The 19155-nt window shown below is 41.0% G+C and overlaps 2 protein-coding genes and 1 pseudogene across 2 annotated transcripts; 2 read left to right on the plus strand and 1 right to left on the minus strand.

The window, feature by feature from the left end:
• LOC141846554 (protein DETOXIFICATION 48-like) overlaps positions 1-7981 on the plus strand; it is an 8184-nt pseudogene extending 203 nt beyond the window's left edge.
• Positions 7982-11103: 3122 nt separating this feature from the next.
• On the minus strand, positions 11104-11914 carry LOC141845813 (transcription factor TCP2-like). Its single transcript, XM_074733816.1, has 2 exons — positions 11788-11914; positions 11104-11725 (listed from the first exon to the last, which is right to left on the minus strand). The coding sequence occupies exon 2, from the start codon at positions 11670-11672 to the stop codon at positions 11145-11147; it is 528 nt and encodes a 175-aa protein (XP_074589917.1). The 5' UTR covers positions 11673-11725; positions 11788-11914; the 3' UTR covers positions 11104-11144.
• Positions 11915-15572: 3658 nt separating this feature from the next.
• On the plus strand, positions 15573-18928 carry LOC141846728 (putative serine/threonine-protein kinase PBL23). The gene is made up of 6 exons (XM_074734767.1): positions 15573-15768; positions 15832-16031; positions 16187-16322; positions 18032-18290; positions 18412-18544; positions 18666-18928. Exons 1-6 carry the CDS (start codon positions 15573-15575, stop codon positions 18897-18899), a joined length of 1158 nt encoding a protein of 385 aa, XP_074590868.1. The 3' UTR covers positions 18900-18928.
• Positions 18929-19155: the final 227 nt, after the last annotated feature.

Here is a 19155-nt window from a genome sequence, read left to right on the forward strand (position 1 = left end):
TCTCCTTCTTCCGCCGAGTCGAAGAAGCCTTTCTTCTCCTTGTGGAAACGAAGCCCTCTCCTTTTTCCGCGATCGTTCGACTATCGTCACCTCCTCCTTTATGTCCGAACTTGCAGCGCCGGCCGTCGGTCACGGATCAAGAGCCGTCGCGCGGAGAAGAAGCCAACACCTCTCCCTCTTCCTCTTCTTATGTGCTCTAGTCTGCCGATCTTCCCTAGCTGCAACCCTCTGTCGCTTCCTTCCCTAGTCGTCGTTGAACAACGGGACGGAGGTGAGATCTTGTTTCATTTTTGGATATTTTCTGTTTGGTTGGATTACTGAGGGTTGCTTTGATTCGGCATAACGAAGAGAGATCTCAGAGGGTTTTCTTGGGTTTTGGTAGCGAGGTGGAACTACTGAATAAGGGTGGATCTAGGGCAAGCACTTCTTATTTGAGCTAAGAAGGCTTTAATTCGGTTAGTTTTGATTGGGTTGATTATTGAAATAATTGTCTTGTAATTTTAGGTCTTCTTAGTCTTCCAGAAATGCTAGCATAAGGACACGCTTTTGTCTGAACTGATACAAATAGGACTTTAATGGCAACTTTATCGCGAAAGCCATTCATTTGTATTTGGGAGTAACAGGATAGGTCTTGGCCTTAAGTTAATTATGTAAAGATGCATGATTTAAGAGAAGATTCGGGATATTAAATAATAAATATGTTTAGTGAGTGAGAGGTTATGCACAAAAATATATGCTTGTAAACTCATACTGTACGCAAGAGAAGTGCATGTTTATTTGTATTAAAGATGGAAGTATAAAGCAAGTTGATGAAGCTAGATTAAATCAGCTAAGGATATTTGATAGAATATATATATATATATATATATATATATATATATATATATATATATATAATTAGAAATGTTATTTATTCTAATTACAGGACATTGAATCGGATTTCTAGACGGAGATTTTCCTTGTTGATACGACAATCGGAAGGCGGATATCTTGTGTTATCATTTTAGATAAGTTGTTTGACATGTATAGTTTTATTATAGTTGGTCGTAATCCCTTTTATGCTTTTATATATGCCCTGGTATATCACTACTTGCTTATATATGTTGCATATCATTTTTACCTGATATCTGTTTAGTTCCTTAACATATTGATACTTGCATGTGTATATAGATTCATCAGAGTAGTGATATACCGTTTTTTATTGGGCATTATCTATCCACTAGATATACCTTGTATGCATTAGCGTCATGCACCATCCTTGCATGATTGCATGCTGACGATCATCGGCTCCTTTGTAGTTGAGTCCATCGCCAGTTACATGATCTGCACACACTGCCACTCATGGGTTAATGGTACATCAGGAGGGTGTGTGTAGTTGCTCTGTTAGAGCTCCGCTCGGCCACTCAGGGGTAGTGGTTCCGTAGCATGGTAGCATGACAGGGATCCCTCATTCGCATTATGAGACGAAGAGATGAGAGCATTGCTTCCCCATATTACTTGGGGTAGGAGGATAGGTGTACTCCGACAGTATCCTGTCCATTCGGTCACTCAGAAGCAGTGATGGCAGAGTGCACAGTTGTCATAGTCCTACCCACTCGACCTCACCATCGTGGTGACGGTGGCTGACTGGCGTTAGAGGTGACCATGTCATTGCATCATGTGCATACTGCATGGATTGCATTTATTTATGCTTGCTGCATATGTTTGACATGCACATACAGGGGCCTGATGCATTTTGGTAGGTGATTCAGGTATGTACAGTTCTTCCATTCTTCTAGTTTTGCATTTCTTACTATCCTTTCAGTAGACTGTACTGATATGAGTATTACTGCTAGGAATAGTTTACTATACATGTCTACTAGATATCCGCTGAGTTCGTTGAACTCATCCCGTTGATTTCATTCTTTTCAGGTTGATGTCAGTTTGGAGAGCCGCCCTGCTAGTCCCTTGTCGAGATGACTTCGACAAATTTTGGTTTTGTTTCGATATTAGTATTTACTTTTCATAACTTGATTTGTCTTGTGGATTTTCATATATGTATATGTTTCTGTTTGTGATATGCATGCTATAGAATAATAGTTGTGTTTATTATTTCCATTTTTAATAGTTGTGAGTATCTTTGTCGTGTATAGATTGTGGCCGTGTAGGCCTTATGGTGGCCATGTTAGTCTTATTTTATGTGTATTCAGGAAAAAAATGCAATTGTTACAGGGGAGATGCTGCCGAAATTTTTGGACAGCCGTCTCCCGGGGCGTGGCATCTATATTTTAATTATCTTGACTTTGGAAATGTATTTGAAGCTTGTGAAGATGTTGCATTTGGGAAGTTTTATAGGCATGAGGGATTTCTTTTCAGGGTCAATAGGTTGTGTGTGCCTAATTGTTCATTGAGAGAATTATTGGTCCAAGAGGCTCATGGTGGAGGACTAATGGGACATTTTGGTGTAAGAAAAACTCTAGATGTTTTGGTTGAGCATTTCTTTTGGCTTCACATGAAACGAGATGTAGTCAAGTTTTGTGAGAAGTGTATCATATGTAGACAAGCAAAATCTAGATCTTTACCTCATGGATTGTATACACCTTTACCAATTCCTAGTGAACCTTGGGCGGATATTTTCATGGACTTTATTGTAAGCTTACCTAGATCAAAACGAGATATGGATTCTATTTTTTTGTTGTGGACAAATTTTCTAAAATAACTCATTTTATTCCTTGTAAAAAAATAGATGATGCTAACTATATTGTTAATTTATTCTTTAGGGAGATCGTGCAACTTCATGGAGTACCAAGAAGCATAGTTTCTGATCGTAATACAAAGTTCTTAAGCTACTTTTGAAAAACCTATTGGGAAAAGTTAGAAACAAAACTTTTGTTTTCTACAACATGTCATCCACAAACAGATGGACAAACTGAGATAGTAAATCAAACTTTGTCTACTTTATTGCGAGCTATCATACAAAAGAATTTAAAAGGTTGGAAAGATTATTTATCACATGTTGAATTTGTTTATAATAGATCTGTGCATTCTACTACTAATTTTTCACCTTTTGACGTGGTATATCGGTTCAATCCCTTAACTCCATTGGATTTGTCACCTTTGCCTATCTCTGAGCATGCTAATTTAGATGGTACAAGAAAAGAAAGCAAATGCATGAGAAAGTGAGGTTGCAAATTGAAAAGAGGACCGAACAATATGCTACACAAGCCAACAAGGGACGAAAGAAAGTGGTCTTTGAACCAGGAGATTGAGTTTGGGTTCATATGAGAAAGGAAAGATTTCCTGCTAAACGTCTTTCTAAGTTGCATATATGAGGCGATGGACCATTTCAAGTCATTGCTTGAATCAATGATAATGCCTACAAGCTTGAGTTACCAGGTGAGTATAATGTGAGTGCTACTTTTAGTGTTTCTGATCTTTCTCCCTTTGATATAGGTGATCAAGATTCGAGGACGAATCCTTTTGAGGAGGGGGAATGATGGAGTCAAACCAAGTGAACAAGTTGCCCAACAAACTAATATGGATCATACTCTTCTGCAAAAGGTGGATCCGCCACCTTAGCGGCCCCACACGGTCGGCCCCACGACCATCTATGAGGAGGTAAATTGAGAAACTGCAGTTGGTCATGACGCAGGAGGGTATTGCCTGGCTTCGCCAGGATTCGAACCCTAATATGGATCATACTCAACCCACTCTAGATGTTGTTGATGATCCATTATGCAATAATGGAGGCCCAATTAGAAGAGCTAAGGCTAAAAAGATGAAGGAAGCATTTAATGTGTTAATTGAAGATGTGAAGGCCAAAGTTACAATTGAAGAAGGTTTGACCAAGAGCAAGTCATGCGGCTTAGTCAACTTAATTCAAACCTTGGATGCAGCTTAGTCTCATGTTTATGTAGTAGAGATATGTAGGCTCAATTTCTAGTTTTATTTGGGTTGTAATGATTTCATAAGCTTAAAATGGCTAAGTAGTCTACATAGGCCTTTACTAAATGGGCTTCCTTTTGGCCTTTTAGGATTTTTAGGTCACTCTATAGCTATAAATACACATGTATCTTTTGACATATTTTCAATCTAAAGCATGGTGAGACTCTCACTTGTTGGTTCTTCATTGAACTAGAACTTATCAAGGCATCCCCTTGTGGCGTTCAAAGACTTATCAACCTCCATCCCCAAGGTTGTGGCATCTTCCCTTTTCATCTATACCAAGGTTCGACTTTTCTAAGTATCAGATCGAAGTTCTATTCATCTTTCTTATCAATTTAGACTTTCCTTCTTTTTTTCTTCAGTTCGTTGTGGGTTCTTTCGATTTTTCTCTTTGGGTTCACATCACCAAGGACCTGAAAGAATCACTAGGGAAATACCACATCTAGAGGCTTTTACTCCGCAATTTAGACAGAAATGGAGTTGTGATGCTGGGATCTTGGGTAGAAACAGGTGACATTTTAATAGGAAAATTAAGGCCTTAGTCGGCTAACGAATCCTCGTATGCTCCAGAGAATAGATTATTAAGAGCCATTCTTGGAATTCAGGTATCCACTGCAAAAGAAACTTCTCTAAAACTACCAATAGACAGAAGAGGGTGCATTATTGATGTGAGATGGATCTGAAAAAGGAGGGATTCCAGTTATAATTTAGAAATGATTCGTGTATATATTTCACAAAAACGTAAAATCAAAGTAGGTGACAAAGTAGCTGGAAGACATGGGAATAAAGGTATCATTTCCAAAATTTTTCCTAGACAAGATATGTCTTATTTGCAAGATGACCTGTTGATATGACCTTCAACCTATTAGGAGTACCATCACGTGTCACGATCCGGAAGATAGCCCTCCGAAAAATTTTGGCAGCATCTCTCCAATATCCATGACAATTTCCTGTATACAAACACATATAAAGACCTACACGGCCTATCCATACTACAAAATATGGATATACATAACAAAACATAAATAAAAGGTGACCCACACGGCCACATACACATCCTACATAAGCATAACAAATAGAATTTCTGATTCTACACAGTTACTAGCGAATAAACTCGACAAGTATGCAAAACTTGAAATAATACGAGCGGAAATAGAAACCCAATAAAATCCACATCAATAGACACAAGTCTAAAAGTACCACACATGAAAATCCACTAGCATCATCGATACGAAGTCGAAAATCCGAAACTGCGGAAAGTAAACCAATCATATACATATACCACATCACAACAACACCCACACATGTATACGAAGTCCTCACTGTGAGATGACATAGCTGGCAGATCTCTGGCATCCTCTGTAAGCTCTTACCTGATATCTGGGAAGACAGAAAAATCCCAGGGTCCAAAGATGTGAGTACAAATACTCAGTGGGTAATACAGAAAGAAAGTGAATGAATAAAGTAAAAGCAAAAGGATAGATACATACCAAAGGTCAACAAGGTATCAAGAATATATCTGCAGATAAATAGCAACTAACATAGATCTCATGTAATGCACCATATGAATGACATGTCAAACATAGTGCAACAGTCAAGAGTCAAACAAGTAGACCATCAAAATGCAGTATCAGTGCGGTCCAATACATATATATATATCAAGCACATGATGCGCATATGCATGATGCAACTGTCACACTCACTACAGAACTCGTGCAAGCATCTGAGTCTGAGAATGTCCGGCATCGGGGATCAGTACTCCGCGCCCTACAACAAAGTAGTCCGGTGATCCAGTAGCTATGATAAGCTACATATACTATGGCCGATATCTGTCCTCTAATACTCATCCCCGACGTACCAACCATGTACTCTCCGAGTATCACCCCTTCCTGGTGTCGAGGCAGATCATCGACTCGGCTGCATACACTGTCATACAGCCATCGACTGCGTACACTGTCATACAGTCGCCATCAACAAGATGGAAATAGAGTATACCAACCACCTATATAATAATGCCACTAAAGGCCAACTACCATCACGATAGACCCACAAGGGATTTACAATCGTCATCATGTATCATGATAAGATGATCAAATCATAGTAATCTTCAACTACCATGCTAATCAACATGCGTAGGTATAGGGTCCTAATGATCACAGGTATCATAAGTAAATAAAACTATAACCTCTAATGGTCACCGATGATATAAACAAGGATAGAACAGTAGTCAAGAATGATAATCCAAGATCAATCGAAACAAGGGCAAGCATAGTATAAACATGAATAATGTAAGAAGTATCCAAGTAATAGTAAGGAACATAATCTAGGTATCAACTACGATAACTACAATAAAATCATGCACTGAAAGAGAGGAAATGAACTGTATCAACCAAATACAGTAAATTACCCACCTGATCAATCGCAGGTCAAATCCTAGAACCCCCAGAAATATGACCTCATATAATACGAAAGTCCTATAATCGCTCAAGGTCCTACAAGAATAGTAAAACCATCCTAAATGAAAAGTCATATCACCAAGAAACTCTAATCAATTTAGAGTTAATTTAACGGTAAATTGGAGAAAACTCCCCAATTGCAAACTGGACTTTGTGATCAGTCCCCATCCAACTTTTTCTTTGCATGCACTTCCTAAACTTAGTTTCAACTCCCCCAATTCATGAATTTACAAGTCTACCCCTTCTCTTGCTTCAATCTCCTTTTCTCCCCCTTTTCATAATAAAAAAAAAGATAGATAATCACCCTCCCTCTCCCCCTTTTCTTAATAAAAAAAGACAGATAATCACCCTCCCAGTCACTTACTGCTACGGCAACGCAGGTGTTCGTCGCGGCCACCTCGCCGGACCTCCTCCTCCTCCTCTCCTTACTCCACCCGCTTCGCGTCTTCCTCCGCTCGTAGAACATTACCCTCCCAGTCACTTACTGCTCCTCCTTCTGCGTGGCGCTCCATGGCCCGCTTACGTACCTTCTCGCAGTTCGCCTCCGCCTTGGCATAGCTGGCGTGGCGGCAGCCATGGTGTGGACCAACCTCAACCTCCTTGTCTGCCTCCTCCTCTTCGTTCTTCTCTCTAGATCCTACCGCGATACGTGTCCCGGTGGTGGAGTTGGCTTCCTCTCCGGCGAGTGCTTCCGCGGGTGGCCAGCGCTGCTCCGCCTTGCGGCGCCGTCTTGTGTCTCCGTCTGCCTCAAGTGGTGGTGGTACGAGCTGATGATCCTCCTCAACGGCCTGCTCGCGCACCCCCGCGATGTCGTGGCCTCCATGGGCATCCTCATCCAGACCACCTCTCTCGTCTACGTCTTCCCCAATGCGCTCAGCTTCGGCGTCTCCACCCGCGTGGGCAACGTCCTAGGCGCCAACCGCCCGGCTAAGGCCCGCGCCGCCACTCCTGCCGCCCTCGCCGTAGCCCTCGGCCTCGGCCTCGCTCGCCGCCACCGCCTTCACCGCCTCCATGCGCCACCAGTGGGGACGCCTCTTCACCCGCGACCCCGAAATCCTCCACCTCACTACTCTCGCGCTCCCCATCGTCGGTCTTTGTGAGCTCGGAAACTGCCCACAGACGGCCGGTTGCGGCGTCCTCCACGGCAGCGCCCGCCCGGCCACCGGCACCAACATCAACCTTGGCTCCTTCTACTTGGTCGGCATGCCGGTGGCAATCCTCCTCAGCTTCGTCGAAAAAATGGGCTTGCCGGGGCTGTGGCTGGGGCTCCTTTCGGCGCAGGCTACGTGCGCCGCCCTCATGACCGACGCCGTCGCCAGAACAAATTGGGCATAGGAGGCAGAGCGCGCCAGACGCTTAACCGACTCTTCTTCTTCTCCTCCTTCAATCATTCCAATTGCTAATTGCAATGACATAATTCCAATTACCCCAATAACTACTCTGTCTCCCATCTCCGTGGAAGCCGAGAAGATGAAGACCACCCCAACACTAGAAGACATTCGAGATCCTTCATTAATGGTGATCCAGAAATAGCTCCAGTCGACTGGAATATAATCCCAGTCGAGTCAGTTTCGTCACTGTTCGAGATCAGTCGACTATAGTTAAAACTCAGTCGACTGAAGGTGGGTCTACGACAAAGAATGGCTGGAATGAGCTTCCAGTCGAGTCCAATTTGGTTCTGTGCGGGGTTAGTCAACTGGACACAAATTATAGTGGACTAGGATCATGTTCAGTCGACTGAATATCTGAATCAGTCGACTGATATCAGTTCAGTCAGCTGATTAAAAGTATCAGTTGAGTGCAATGCTGAAGGATTTAACCTAAGTGGACAACATACACTCAAACATGATTAAGGGATCGATATAGTTGGTATGGAATGCCCAACCATGATCTTCGAACCAAATACACATGAATTATATATTGGTTTATAAAAATTCAGTCTCTTAGCGTCATTTTGGTGGTAAAGTCACCAATGTCTATCGAAAAGATATTTATGAAAAACTACTTTTACTTACAAGAAATGATGATGAGAGGGACATTGATGACTTTGTTAGAATTGTTGTTTTGTTCATTTTTAACTGCATAATATTCGCCACTGGTAATTATAGCACTCCTGGTTTTATATTTCCTTATCTCGATGATATTATAATTTTTTTAACTATGCTTGGGAAGATGCTGTCTTCCAGTTTTTATACTGAGAAATATGTCAAATAAAAAAAAAACGTTATGTTGATGGATGCACGGTTGGATTGATGGTTAATATGCAACTTTAATAATTATGATCTTATTCTATATTCAATAACTTTTATTTATTTTTTTATTTAGGCTTATTTTTTTATTTCCATAATAATCCTAGTTTGTTAATGGAATTAAAATTTTTATTATTGTAGTGTTGTAGTTTGGCAAGATGAGTCTATGAGGTTAATTGGATCGATATTCTATCCTTTTCTGTTTGGTTATCTTGTTGCATCTGAGATAATTAATGTTTACATGAGAATTATGCAAAAATAAAGTTTAGAGCAAGGATTAGAATATTTTGAAGAAGCCATGGAGAGTGAGCAAAAGGTAGAATGGGTTCGTGCTATGGATGATGAGATGAAATCACTTCATGATAATGATACTTATGATTTAGTGAAGTTGCCTAAGGGTAAGCGTGCTTTGAAGAACAGGTGGATATTCAGGATAAAGCATGAACTTAACTCTAAGCCACGATACAAAGCAAGATTGGTAGTAAAGGGCTTCAGTCAGAGGAAAGGAGTTGATTTTGATGAGATTTTCTCTCCAGTTGTGAAAATGTCATCCATTCGAGTTGTGATGGGTTTAGCTGCCAGCCTTGACTTGGAGATTGAGCAAATGGATGTCAAGACTGCCTTTCTTCATGGTGACTTGCACGAAGAGATTTACATGGAACAACCTGAAGGTTTCATAGTAAAAGGAAAAGAAGAGTTTGTATGCAAGCTCAACAAAAGTCTGTACGGTTTGAAGCAAGCCCCAAGGCAATGGTATATGAAATTTGAGTCCTTTATGGGGGAGCATGGCTACACCAGAACCAATACAGACCATTGTGTCTTCTTTCAGAGGTTTGGTGATAATGACTTCATTATTCTTCTGTTATATGTGGATGATATGCTTCTTGTTGGCCAGAATATCTCACGTATTAATCAGTTGAAGAAGCAATTGAACAAGTCTTTTGCTATGAAAGACTTAGGTCCTGCAGAACAGATTCTTGCCATGAGAATTATCAGAAGAAGAGAAGAGAAGAAGATCTTCTTATCACAAGAGAGGTATATTCACAAAGTGTTGGAAAGGTTCAATATTGGAAATGCTAAAGCAGTAAGTTCTCCTTTTCCTTCTGGTGTTAAGTTGAGCCACGATCATTGTCCTTCTTCTGATGAGCATAGGCAGTACATGCAAAAGGTTCCTTATAGTTCTGCTGTTGGTAGTTTGATGTATGCGATGGTGTGCACGAGACCTGATATAGCGCATGCTGTTAGCGTGGTGAGTCGATTCTTATCTGATCCTGGAAAAGAGCATTGGAATGTGGTGAAATGGATTATGAGATATTTGCGTGGTACCGCACACTATGGTATATGTTTCGGAGGTGGTGAGCCAAAGTTGATTGGCTATGCAGATGCAGATATGGCTGGAGATATTGACACTCGTAAGTCGACATCAGGTTATCTGATTACCTTTGCAGGGGGAGCTGTTTCTTGGCAATCTAGGCTTCAGAAATGTGTTGCACTATCTACCACCGAGGCGGAATTCATTGCTGCCACGGAAGCGTGCAAAGAACTATTATGGATGAAGAATTTTCTCCAAGAGCTTGGATTCAATCAAGAACGGTACGTCCTCTTTTGTGATAATCAAAGTGCCATATATCTTGCAAAGAATTCAACCTTCCATTCGAAGTCGAAGCATATAGATATGAGATATCATTGGATTCGAGATGTTGTGAATTCTAAAGCAGTGCATATTGAGAAGATCCACACCGATGATAATGGATCGGATATGATGACGAAGGCGCTTTCAAGAGAAAGGATTATTGCTTGTCGTCAAGTCGCCGGTGTTCGGCGAGCCCCTCCACATAGTCAAGAGGGGGAGATTTGTTGGGTTGGTCTCTCTATGTGAGAGCGGCCCAAGCCCGTGTTTCTTTACACGGATGAAGCCCAAACCCTCATCTATATTAAGGGGTCATCTAGGGTTATCTTGAGATGATACAGGAGAGAAAAACGCAGCCAAGGGGGAGCCGCAAAAACAGATTTCGTGCAGCACTGTTTCAGCCTGCGCGACGTTCACTTAACCGGGTGTTGCCGCCAATTGCACCGTTGGATCTTTCTGAAATTTTGAGAGAGTATTCTCAACTTGAGGTTCTTCATTCTGAACGGTGGAGATCGTTATTGGAGTCTTCTAGCTGGTGATTTCGTCCCTATTTCGGAACTGTCAGATTCGGTATTCTTGATTTTAACTTCTTCTATTTGTGTTGTTATGCGTATGATTACCAAGACGAGTTCTTGATGTTACGCTGAGTAGAAGAAGAAGTTTATGTGCTGGTTGTTGGTGGCTAGAGAAGAACACTTGTGTACCCACTTCTTTGTTGATTTAGTGGAAGGTTTTTGGTGGTGTCTTAGGCCGTGGTTTTACTCCTCACATTGAGGAGGTTTCCACGTTAAATCTCGGTGTTATTTCTTTCTTTTGATTGTTTATTTCCGCTGTGAATATTTTATTCTAGTCTCAAGAAAGTCATTCGGCGAATTTCGGGGTGTGTTAGTTCGTGTCACATCTCTTCAATGCCCATCCGAGAAGAGAAGGCCAACTACTGGACTGAAGGGGTTCCCTGTTTATAAAATGCAGTGCCGCCGGCAACGACGGCAGTGCCACATTGTAAACGAATTCCTCGCCGCCGGCGTTGCAGGGGTTGGCCGTCGCGTTCCACCGTATCATTCTGACGTCCTCTTGCGTCAGCGTTTCACGGTCGCCTTCATCATGGCCGTGGCCGTGGCCGCGCAGCGCCATGAGCTTGTCGATGGCAACCTTGGCGTTCTGGATGAGCCAGTCGACGGCCTTGCTAGGGCGGTCGTAGCCGAGGCGGTCCTGCACGTCGTAAAATTGAATGGCGGTGTGCGCCGATAGGCGCAGGCGGCGATCGCGCAGACCCTTGGCTGTCAACACCTTGCTGTGCCTGTCCCTGCTTTCTTTGGACCGAACAATGCGGCCGCTGTTTACCTCCAAGGCGTCGCCGGTCAGCGCCCGCCGGCATTGCTTCCGGTTGAATCGGCGATTACCTTCTTCCATGAATCGACACAGCCACAAGAGATCTTCCACTGATTCTTCTTCGGCTTCGATCCCTGAAACAAATCGATTCAGAATTGCACCTTAGATATAGAAAACTGCAAAATTAATTCATCACCTCAAATTCAAAAGCAGAAATCAGAACAGAACTCGGACGACTAATTTATAGATGAGCGGCTGGCGGCGGCAGCAATAACATCCAGCCCCAAAATGCTCAATCAATTAATTGCAGAGCTCCCAGACAAACGCAGGGGACTAACAACTCGAAGACGATGACTTTAACAACTCATCCATTCCAACGTATATCCACATTGATATCCTCTCCTCGTTGGCTTCTCTATCTTTCATTTTAGAGTCTTAAATTGGAAAGGGACTTATCCAACTTTATTGCGCCTGGCTCGAGTCAAAAGCAAAGATCCACTTGCAATTTCCCTCTCCCGTCCCTTTCAAGCCAATCAATCAGTCGCCAAGTAGCAAAAAAGCCTACCAGCTAAATTCAACTCCTAAGGGAGCAAAAAAATCTACTGCGATTCTTCATTCCATAATGGGAAAGGTGTCAACTTTGTTCTATAGTTGATAACGAAAGAGCATCAGTAACCCTGAGCCCAACCACGCAGCTTGATGCATGGATATTTTGCAGCTGCGCTGCGCAGTAATTCATGTTAATAAAAGACAAGCATGCGAAACGGCCGGCGTGCAGTGTCCAAATGACAATAATTGCGAAGAGAGGAGAAATTTTCTCTCTGCAAAACGACCTTGAAGTGGACGTGCATGGGAATCCGCCATTACTCTGAGCAGAAGGTCACACACTGTAGGTACGAGCATTCCCTACTCCCAAGCAAACGATGCCCATGGAATTCCAAGATTTAGGAAATCTAATAATCGATTATATTATCGAGTTGCTATATAGATTGTATGGGCCGGCCTTCTCCATGGCCACCTACACTAAAATCTACAGAGAACCAAACTCCTCCAATTATTATAGGTATTTGTCAGACTTGTTTGTACGCTCTCTTCTTCTGCAAAAGAAGAGAGCGTACTATTCATAGCACTTAGTGACATTTATATTTTTGAATTCTAAGCTTTTATACTGAATAACGACAAATGTACTCCTTTATGTCAAAAGATTATGTTTAGAAAATCTTCATTTATAATTATCATATGTAGGAGGACAAGGCCCAAGATCTCAAAACCTCGAATTCCAACCTCTGATTGGAAGTATCTATCTCATTCTCAGCAAGAATCCACTCGCTAAAAAACTCTTAGTCAACGGATTGTTCCTCCATTGGTCAAGAGTCAATAGAAAACTTAACACACCACAGAGAAAGCTTATACATGCATTCATCTCCTGTGTACACTACATATATGTTACCTCCACCACATTTATATACTTTTAGAAAGTGAACTGGTTGATCAAGCTAGCTGTTAGCCACGTCCAATACCTTCAGCTGTATTATTTCTTTACACACAAAAACAAGAAGAAGCTGCTAAATGGCTAGGTTAACAAAAAATATATACAAGCATTACGTAAGGTCAAGAATTTAACAATTAATAGCACTTTGGATTTGTACTTTATTCCGTGCATTGTACTAAGTTGCAACATTTCTTGTGATTTTTTAACCAATAAAGTGGAAGCACTTTTGCCTTCAGTTTTAACCAAATTAATGAAATGAAATTTCTTAAATGTAAAGTAGAAAGTAGAGGGGGAAAAAAAGGTAGAAAGTGGGAACTGGCATGTGTTACATGTAGGCCTATAGCTCCTTTAGCTCTCTCTCTTTATCATTGTCGTGACTCGTAGGCTCTCCTCAAAGCCATAGGACAATTTGATAGTGTAATTTTAGCTGTTGGTAAGCAAATGACAGATATTAATATTTGTATAATTAATGGGTCTTAATTTGATTTTCATGTATACCTCTTGCATGCATATCTTTCTTTCTTTCTTTCTTCATAAAAAAGAACTTATCAAACTAATAACATCTCCCCCGGCCCCACCTATAAAAGTTGTGTTCTTCAGCATTGAAAGAACACCTTGAACATAGTCTTTTCTCAACTTCTATATATATGGATTATTATCCAGTCATATAATTATACGTATTATTATGGTTACATCACAAGAGTTTATCAAATAAACAAAAAACTAACTCTTTTTACATTCATCCTAATCTAGTCATATATCACATTGATGTGATATATGTATATATATAAGATAGTCAGGATAGTTTGGGAGTTTGAAGAGGCAATTAAGATATTTAAATTGACCCTTGAAGTAAGGCAATTACAATATTTAAGTTGTTGCCTCAATTAATTAGATATAAAAATCCAATCAAAACACACACACACACATATATATAAAAGGTAGTTAGGTTAGTTTGGTAATTTGAGAGGCAATTAAGATTCTTTAGTTAATTTGCACCAGTAGTTGAGATTCTAAATGCCATCTGCATCCGCTCCCAACTTGAGCGTGGGTCTGCACTATGCATCATATCCTCCTATTACAGGCACAGAATCAGAAACATGCATGAATCATATATATTGCTGCCTGACTGGGATAATTAATTATATATGTATTTAAAGAATTCAGAATAGATCTTCTCATTGTTTTGCAGCTATTTAAGGAAGTGAAAGCTGGACGTAGTTAGTTACGTGCCTTTGTGCTAGCTTCAGCAGGAGTAATTCGATCGAGCTGGCCGGAGATCACAGGAAGGCATATCGATACATACATACACATATATATATTGATCTCATGGCGAGGTTGAACTCGATGTGCTGCTCTTTTTCTTGTTTCTTGATGCTCATGCTGTTACTCGTTCGGAGTTCAGAGTCGTCGTCTCGCCGGATGCTCCATGATCGACCATCCTCACCGTCGATCCACTGTCTCGAAGGCTCGAACGTCGACGCAGGAAAGACGAAAGCCGGGAAGGCGGTAGTACGGTGCTCGGTGGAGCAGGGGAAGACGGCTGGCTTGGTGTACAGGCCAGAGAGGCTAAGCCCAAGCGGACCCGACCCCATGCATCACTGATTTTAACTCCTCCTTCCCTTCGTTCTTTAAGCTGAAGACTTTCTGTATTCGAGTGAGAGTTTGGAGGATTTCTAATATCGTCAATGCTGACGAAGTATTCTCCATGTTGTTTTTGTTTTTAAAATTAAGAAGAAGAAAAAATAAGGAAGGGAAAAAGGTCATTTAAGCGCACACTTTCCGGCGTCTTCATCTCCTCAATTCCCTCTGCTGCGTGTCTGTACATGCACAGTATGCCGCGCAGATGCTCCCATGTCGTTTCAGATGACAGAGCCCCACTTCCCCTGCCTCTTCCTCCCTGTACAGCTCGGACACCAAACGCTCTTATTGCCCAACCAAAATCGATAAAACCATCGAGGTGCCGCGTTGCCACGGCGGGGCTTCTCGTTCGCTGAGTTGACGCCCGCACGCGAAGCCTCAAAAGCTCGAACGCCTGCAGCTTTCCGCAGCGGGCACTACTACTGTCTGCGCTCAGGAAAGAGAAACCCATTTTGACTAAAAATTACATTAATTAATAAACTTTTCTTAAAATATAAAAGTTTATTTAAACATAACTTTTTAACCTATTTAAATTTGCTAGAAGTAAATGATGATATAAATAAATTTTCTTTCGAATTTTAGTATTTTATTTTATTTTATAGAAAAATAAAAAATTATCGGACTTTTAATTTGTTTGAAAATTGTCGCTTAAAAATTCGTCCGCAAAGATTTTATTTTAAAATTAAAATCTGGAAATAAAAAAGAGAGATTAGAAAATAGTTAGTGGGTTTTGTTCTGTTTTTCTGTTTACCTTCTTCCTTTCCGTCTCGTCTCGTCAATGAATTGTACTTCTCCTTCTTTCCTTCCGCTTACTCCGAGTTCGAGCAGCGGGCGCCGTGTTGCCGTCGATGGATGCAGAGGAGCGAAGGGAGGAGAGCGCGACGCTGGTGGTGATTGTGGTCCTCGCGGTGCTCGCTCTCGCCTCTCTGCTCTTCGCATTCGGTTACTACTGCTACATCCGCAGCAAGGTCGCCCGACGCCGCAAGGCCCTCAAGGATGACGGCCAGAAGGTGTCGGGTGACGTGGTTGCGAAGGATGTGGACAGCGAGGTGGAAGTTGTGGTCGCAGCGGGGAAAGGTGGCGGCGGCGGCGGCGGCAGAGGAGGAGGAAGAGGAATGCAAGTGTTCTCCTACAACTACAAGCAGATGCACGCGGCCACGAGCGGATTTGGGAAAGGGAATGTAATTGGACGTGGGAGCTTCGGGTCTGTGTACATGGGAACCCTCCCGCCGCCAGACGGCCGGAAGGTGGCCGTCAAGCTAATGGACAGTGGAGGGAAGCAAGGGGAAGAGGAGTTCAAGATGGAGGTGATGATGATTTCTCTTATAACCGAAACAAATTTTTTTTCTCCTTTTTACTAATAACCCAGACAAAAATCCTTTCTTTGAACGTTTGGATCCTGTTCTTCCCTTCTTGTGCTTGATCTGTTTTTGGAATGAAATTAATTGCCATCAGATGATAGGTGGAACTACTGACGCGACTCCGGTCGGCGTATTTACTGGCATTGATCGGCTACTGCTCCGAAGGTGGTCACAGGCTGCTGGTTTATGAGTACATGGCCAATGGAAGCCTCCAGGAACATCTGTATCCTGCCACTAGTTGTACGCAAGGTATTTTTTCTGTGAAGATGTCTTGTAATTTCTTCTGGTTCTTTATTGCTATTGGTATTGAATTGTAGGAGATATAGTTCTCAACTTTAAGGCTTGTTTCTCCTTTTGGTAGATATTATGATATAAGGATCATTGCAGAAATTGTTGTGGGTTATTTACTTACATTTTTTGTGATTGCATTATTCATCATTATCCAATTGAGGGAAAGCCTATGTTTTAGAATAGATAGTGCCAAAGAAATGGTAAGGCAGAAGCAGTTGGTTCAGCTGGGTTACTTAATTAGTCATTGCCTCTACCACTTTTGTTCGTGCGCTTATTTCTCTACTAATATTCCTTGATTTACCTTGTGTTGCTTGTTTTTGTTTTTCATTTGGAAAGAAAGAAATAGGACTTCAAAATGGTATGTGGAATTCTGAATTAAATGATAATAAATTATTTATCTCTAGTCTTTACATATCAAGGTATGATTGATGTCATGATCATGCTACTTGCTTTTTGTGGAGTGTCATTTGATACCTCAAGGGGTGCAGCAGAAAAAGTTTTACTACTTTACTGAATCTATATCTTGTTGAGATATATATGTTTACCCAATCTTCACTTATCTACATGAAATAGACATTTGACCTTGATGACAAATTTACCTCGACTATAGAAAGTCATACGATTAGTTTTTCTTTTCATAGTGGAAATTTAACAATGTACCACTTTCCACAAACAAAATGGCAAAATAAATACTTTCAAAGCAATTCTCATTGGGCAGTTAGATTTTAAATCTAGAAATGACAATGCTAAGATTGATAAATATTTTCAAAAGAATTCTCATTAAGCAATGTGTTTCTTCTCCATTTTGATCTGATAAATATAACCAGTGTTTAGAATACCATACCAGACTGCCTGGTATAATTGTTCTTCCTTGTTCTACCAAAGCTTGTTATCCGGACCACTCTTTTTTGGGTGGTCCTTGTGAACCAGTTATACTGAGTGGTTTGAGCAATATGTGCCAGTCTAACTAGGGACTTAAATATTCATTATGGGCATGCAAAAACATTAATGGATGTACATTCTTATAAGTTAAGCACTCCAGCTTCAAAAATAACAGGAGAGTGAATCCCTATTAAGTACTTTCTTGAACAATTCAATTAAGATGGGTAAGTTTTAAATTGTTGAATAGGGTCTACCAGTGCCAAACTAAGGTCCAAATAGCTGGATGAAAATGTAGAAACTCAGTGATGTTGACAATCTTATCGATTCCTTATATATGTGCATGCAATTACACAAGTTGCTTATGATTTGTAACATTCTAGGCAGTTGCATATACTTTGGATGACGTGACCAAAATATTTAAATGGCCTTCAGGTACTTTGAGAAAGATAACAGTTCTGGACCATAAATTGAGTAATATTTTCTTCTTTTTCATTTAGATTCTCTTATGTTCATATTTGACGGTATTTTTCTCATTCTAAAGACAATCAATAAGCCTCAAAGTGTATTCAAATTGCTGTTTTTGTCCTAAATAGCTATAAAGTGTTAAAAAACTGTGTATGCATGGTTAAAAATGGGTCGCACATACATCTTGTTCTTGTTTTTCTCAAGCAAAAGGGAACAGAAGCATCTCCTGGCAATATATTCTTTCATGAGACCATTACAAATCCATTTGAAGCTAGGAAAAAAAATCACATTATTAATTGTATCTTCAGGTTCGGTTGGTGGTGTGTCAAAGTTGGATTGGGAGATTAGGATGAAGATAGCTCTTGAGGCTGCTAAAGGTCTTGAATACTTGCATGAGCAAGTCAATCCACCAGTAATTCACAGGGACTTCAAGAGTAGTAATATCCTGTTGGACAAAGATTTCCATGCAAAAGTTTCTGACTTTGGTCTAGCCAAATTTGGATCTGAAAAAGCAGGTGGTCACGTTTCGACCCGAGTTCTTGGTACCCAAGGCTATGTAGCCCCAGAGTAAAATTCCAAAATGTCACAGTATTGTGTTCAAATAACATTGTGGTGAAGTCTAAAGCAACCACAATTAAGAAAGGATTGGCTGTCTTGCCTAATTGAAGTTTCCTCTTTTTATCTTCAGGTATGCACTAACAGGTCATTTGACTACAAAATCAGATGTTTACAGCTATGGCGTCGTGGTCTTGGAGTTGCTTACGGGCAGAGTTCCAGTCGACATGAACAGACCTCCAGGGGAAAGTGTTCTAGTGTCTTGGGTAAACATCATATATTCTCAATGTAGATGATCCACACTGCATTGGGACTACCTTTTTCGATCAGTATCTCTGCAGTATGATTCTATTATATACTAATTCCATTTATTTTTCTTTGCCAAAGGCACTTCCTCAACTAACAGATCGCGAGAAGGTTGCACAAGTTATGGATCCAGCACTGGAAGGGCAGTATTCCTTGAAAGAAGCTGTTCAGGTTGCTGCAATCGCAGCTATGTGTGTGCAGCCAGAGGCTGATTACAGACCTCTTATGGTCGATGTAGTCCAGTCCCTGGTCCCTCTTATACAGCACAAATCAGCCACAAAGGCCAGCAGTGGCTCCAGTTTACAAGCTCTATAGAACTGGTTGCTTACCTGGTTTTCTGAATCTGCAAGATCGCACTAATTTGTAACTTAGAAACATGTTTGTAATGGATTTGTTAGAGCTAGTTGTTGTAAAATTATGTTCTACTTATGCGATTGAAACACTGCTTTGTTTTGTGTATTCTCTGATATGAAAGCCGCGCTTTCTAACATAATTACTATATATATTGTCTGAATGGCTCAATCTCAGTGAGGAGGATAGGGAAAGGATTAATCTAATTCTCAATAATTCA

The sequence above is a fragment of the Curcuma longa genome, chromosome 15 (assembly GCF_044706935.1).
Source record: "Curcuma longa cultivar G26 ecotype Majalengka, Jawa Barat chromosome 15, ITB_CL_G26_1.1, whole genome shotgun sequence".
In the NCBI taxonomy this organism is placed as follows: domain Eukaryota; kingdom Viridiplantae; phylum Streptophyta; class Magnoliopsida; order Zingiberales; family Zingiberaceae; genus Curcuma; species Curcuma longa.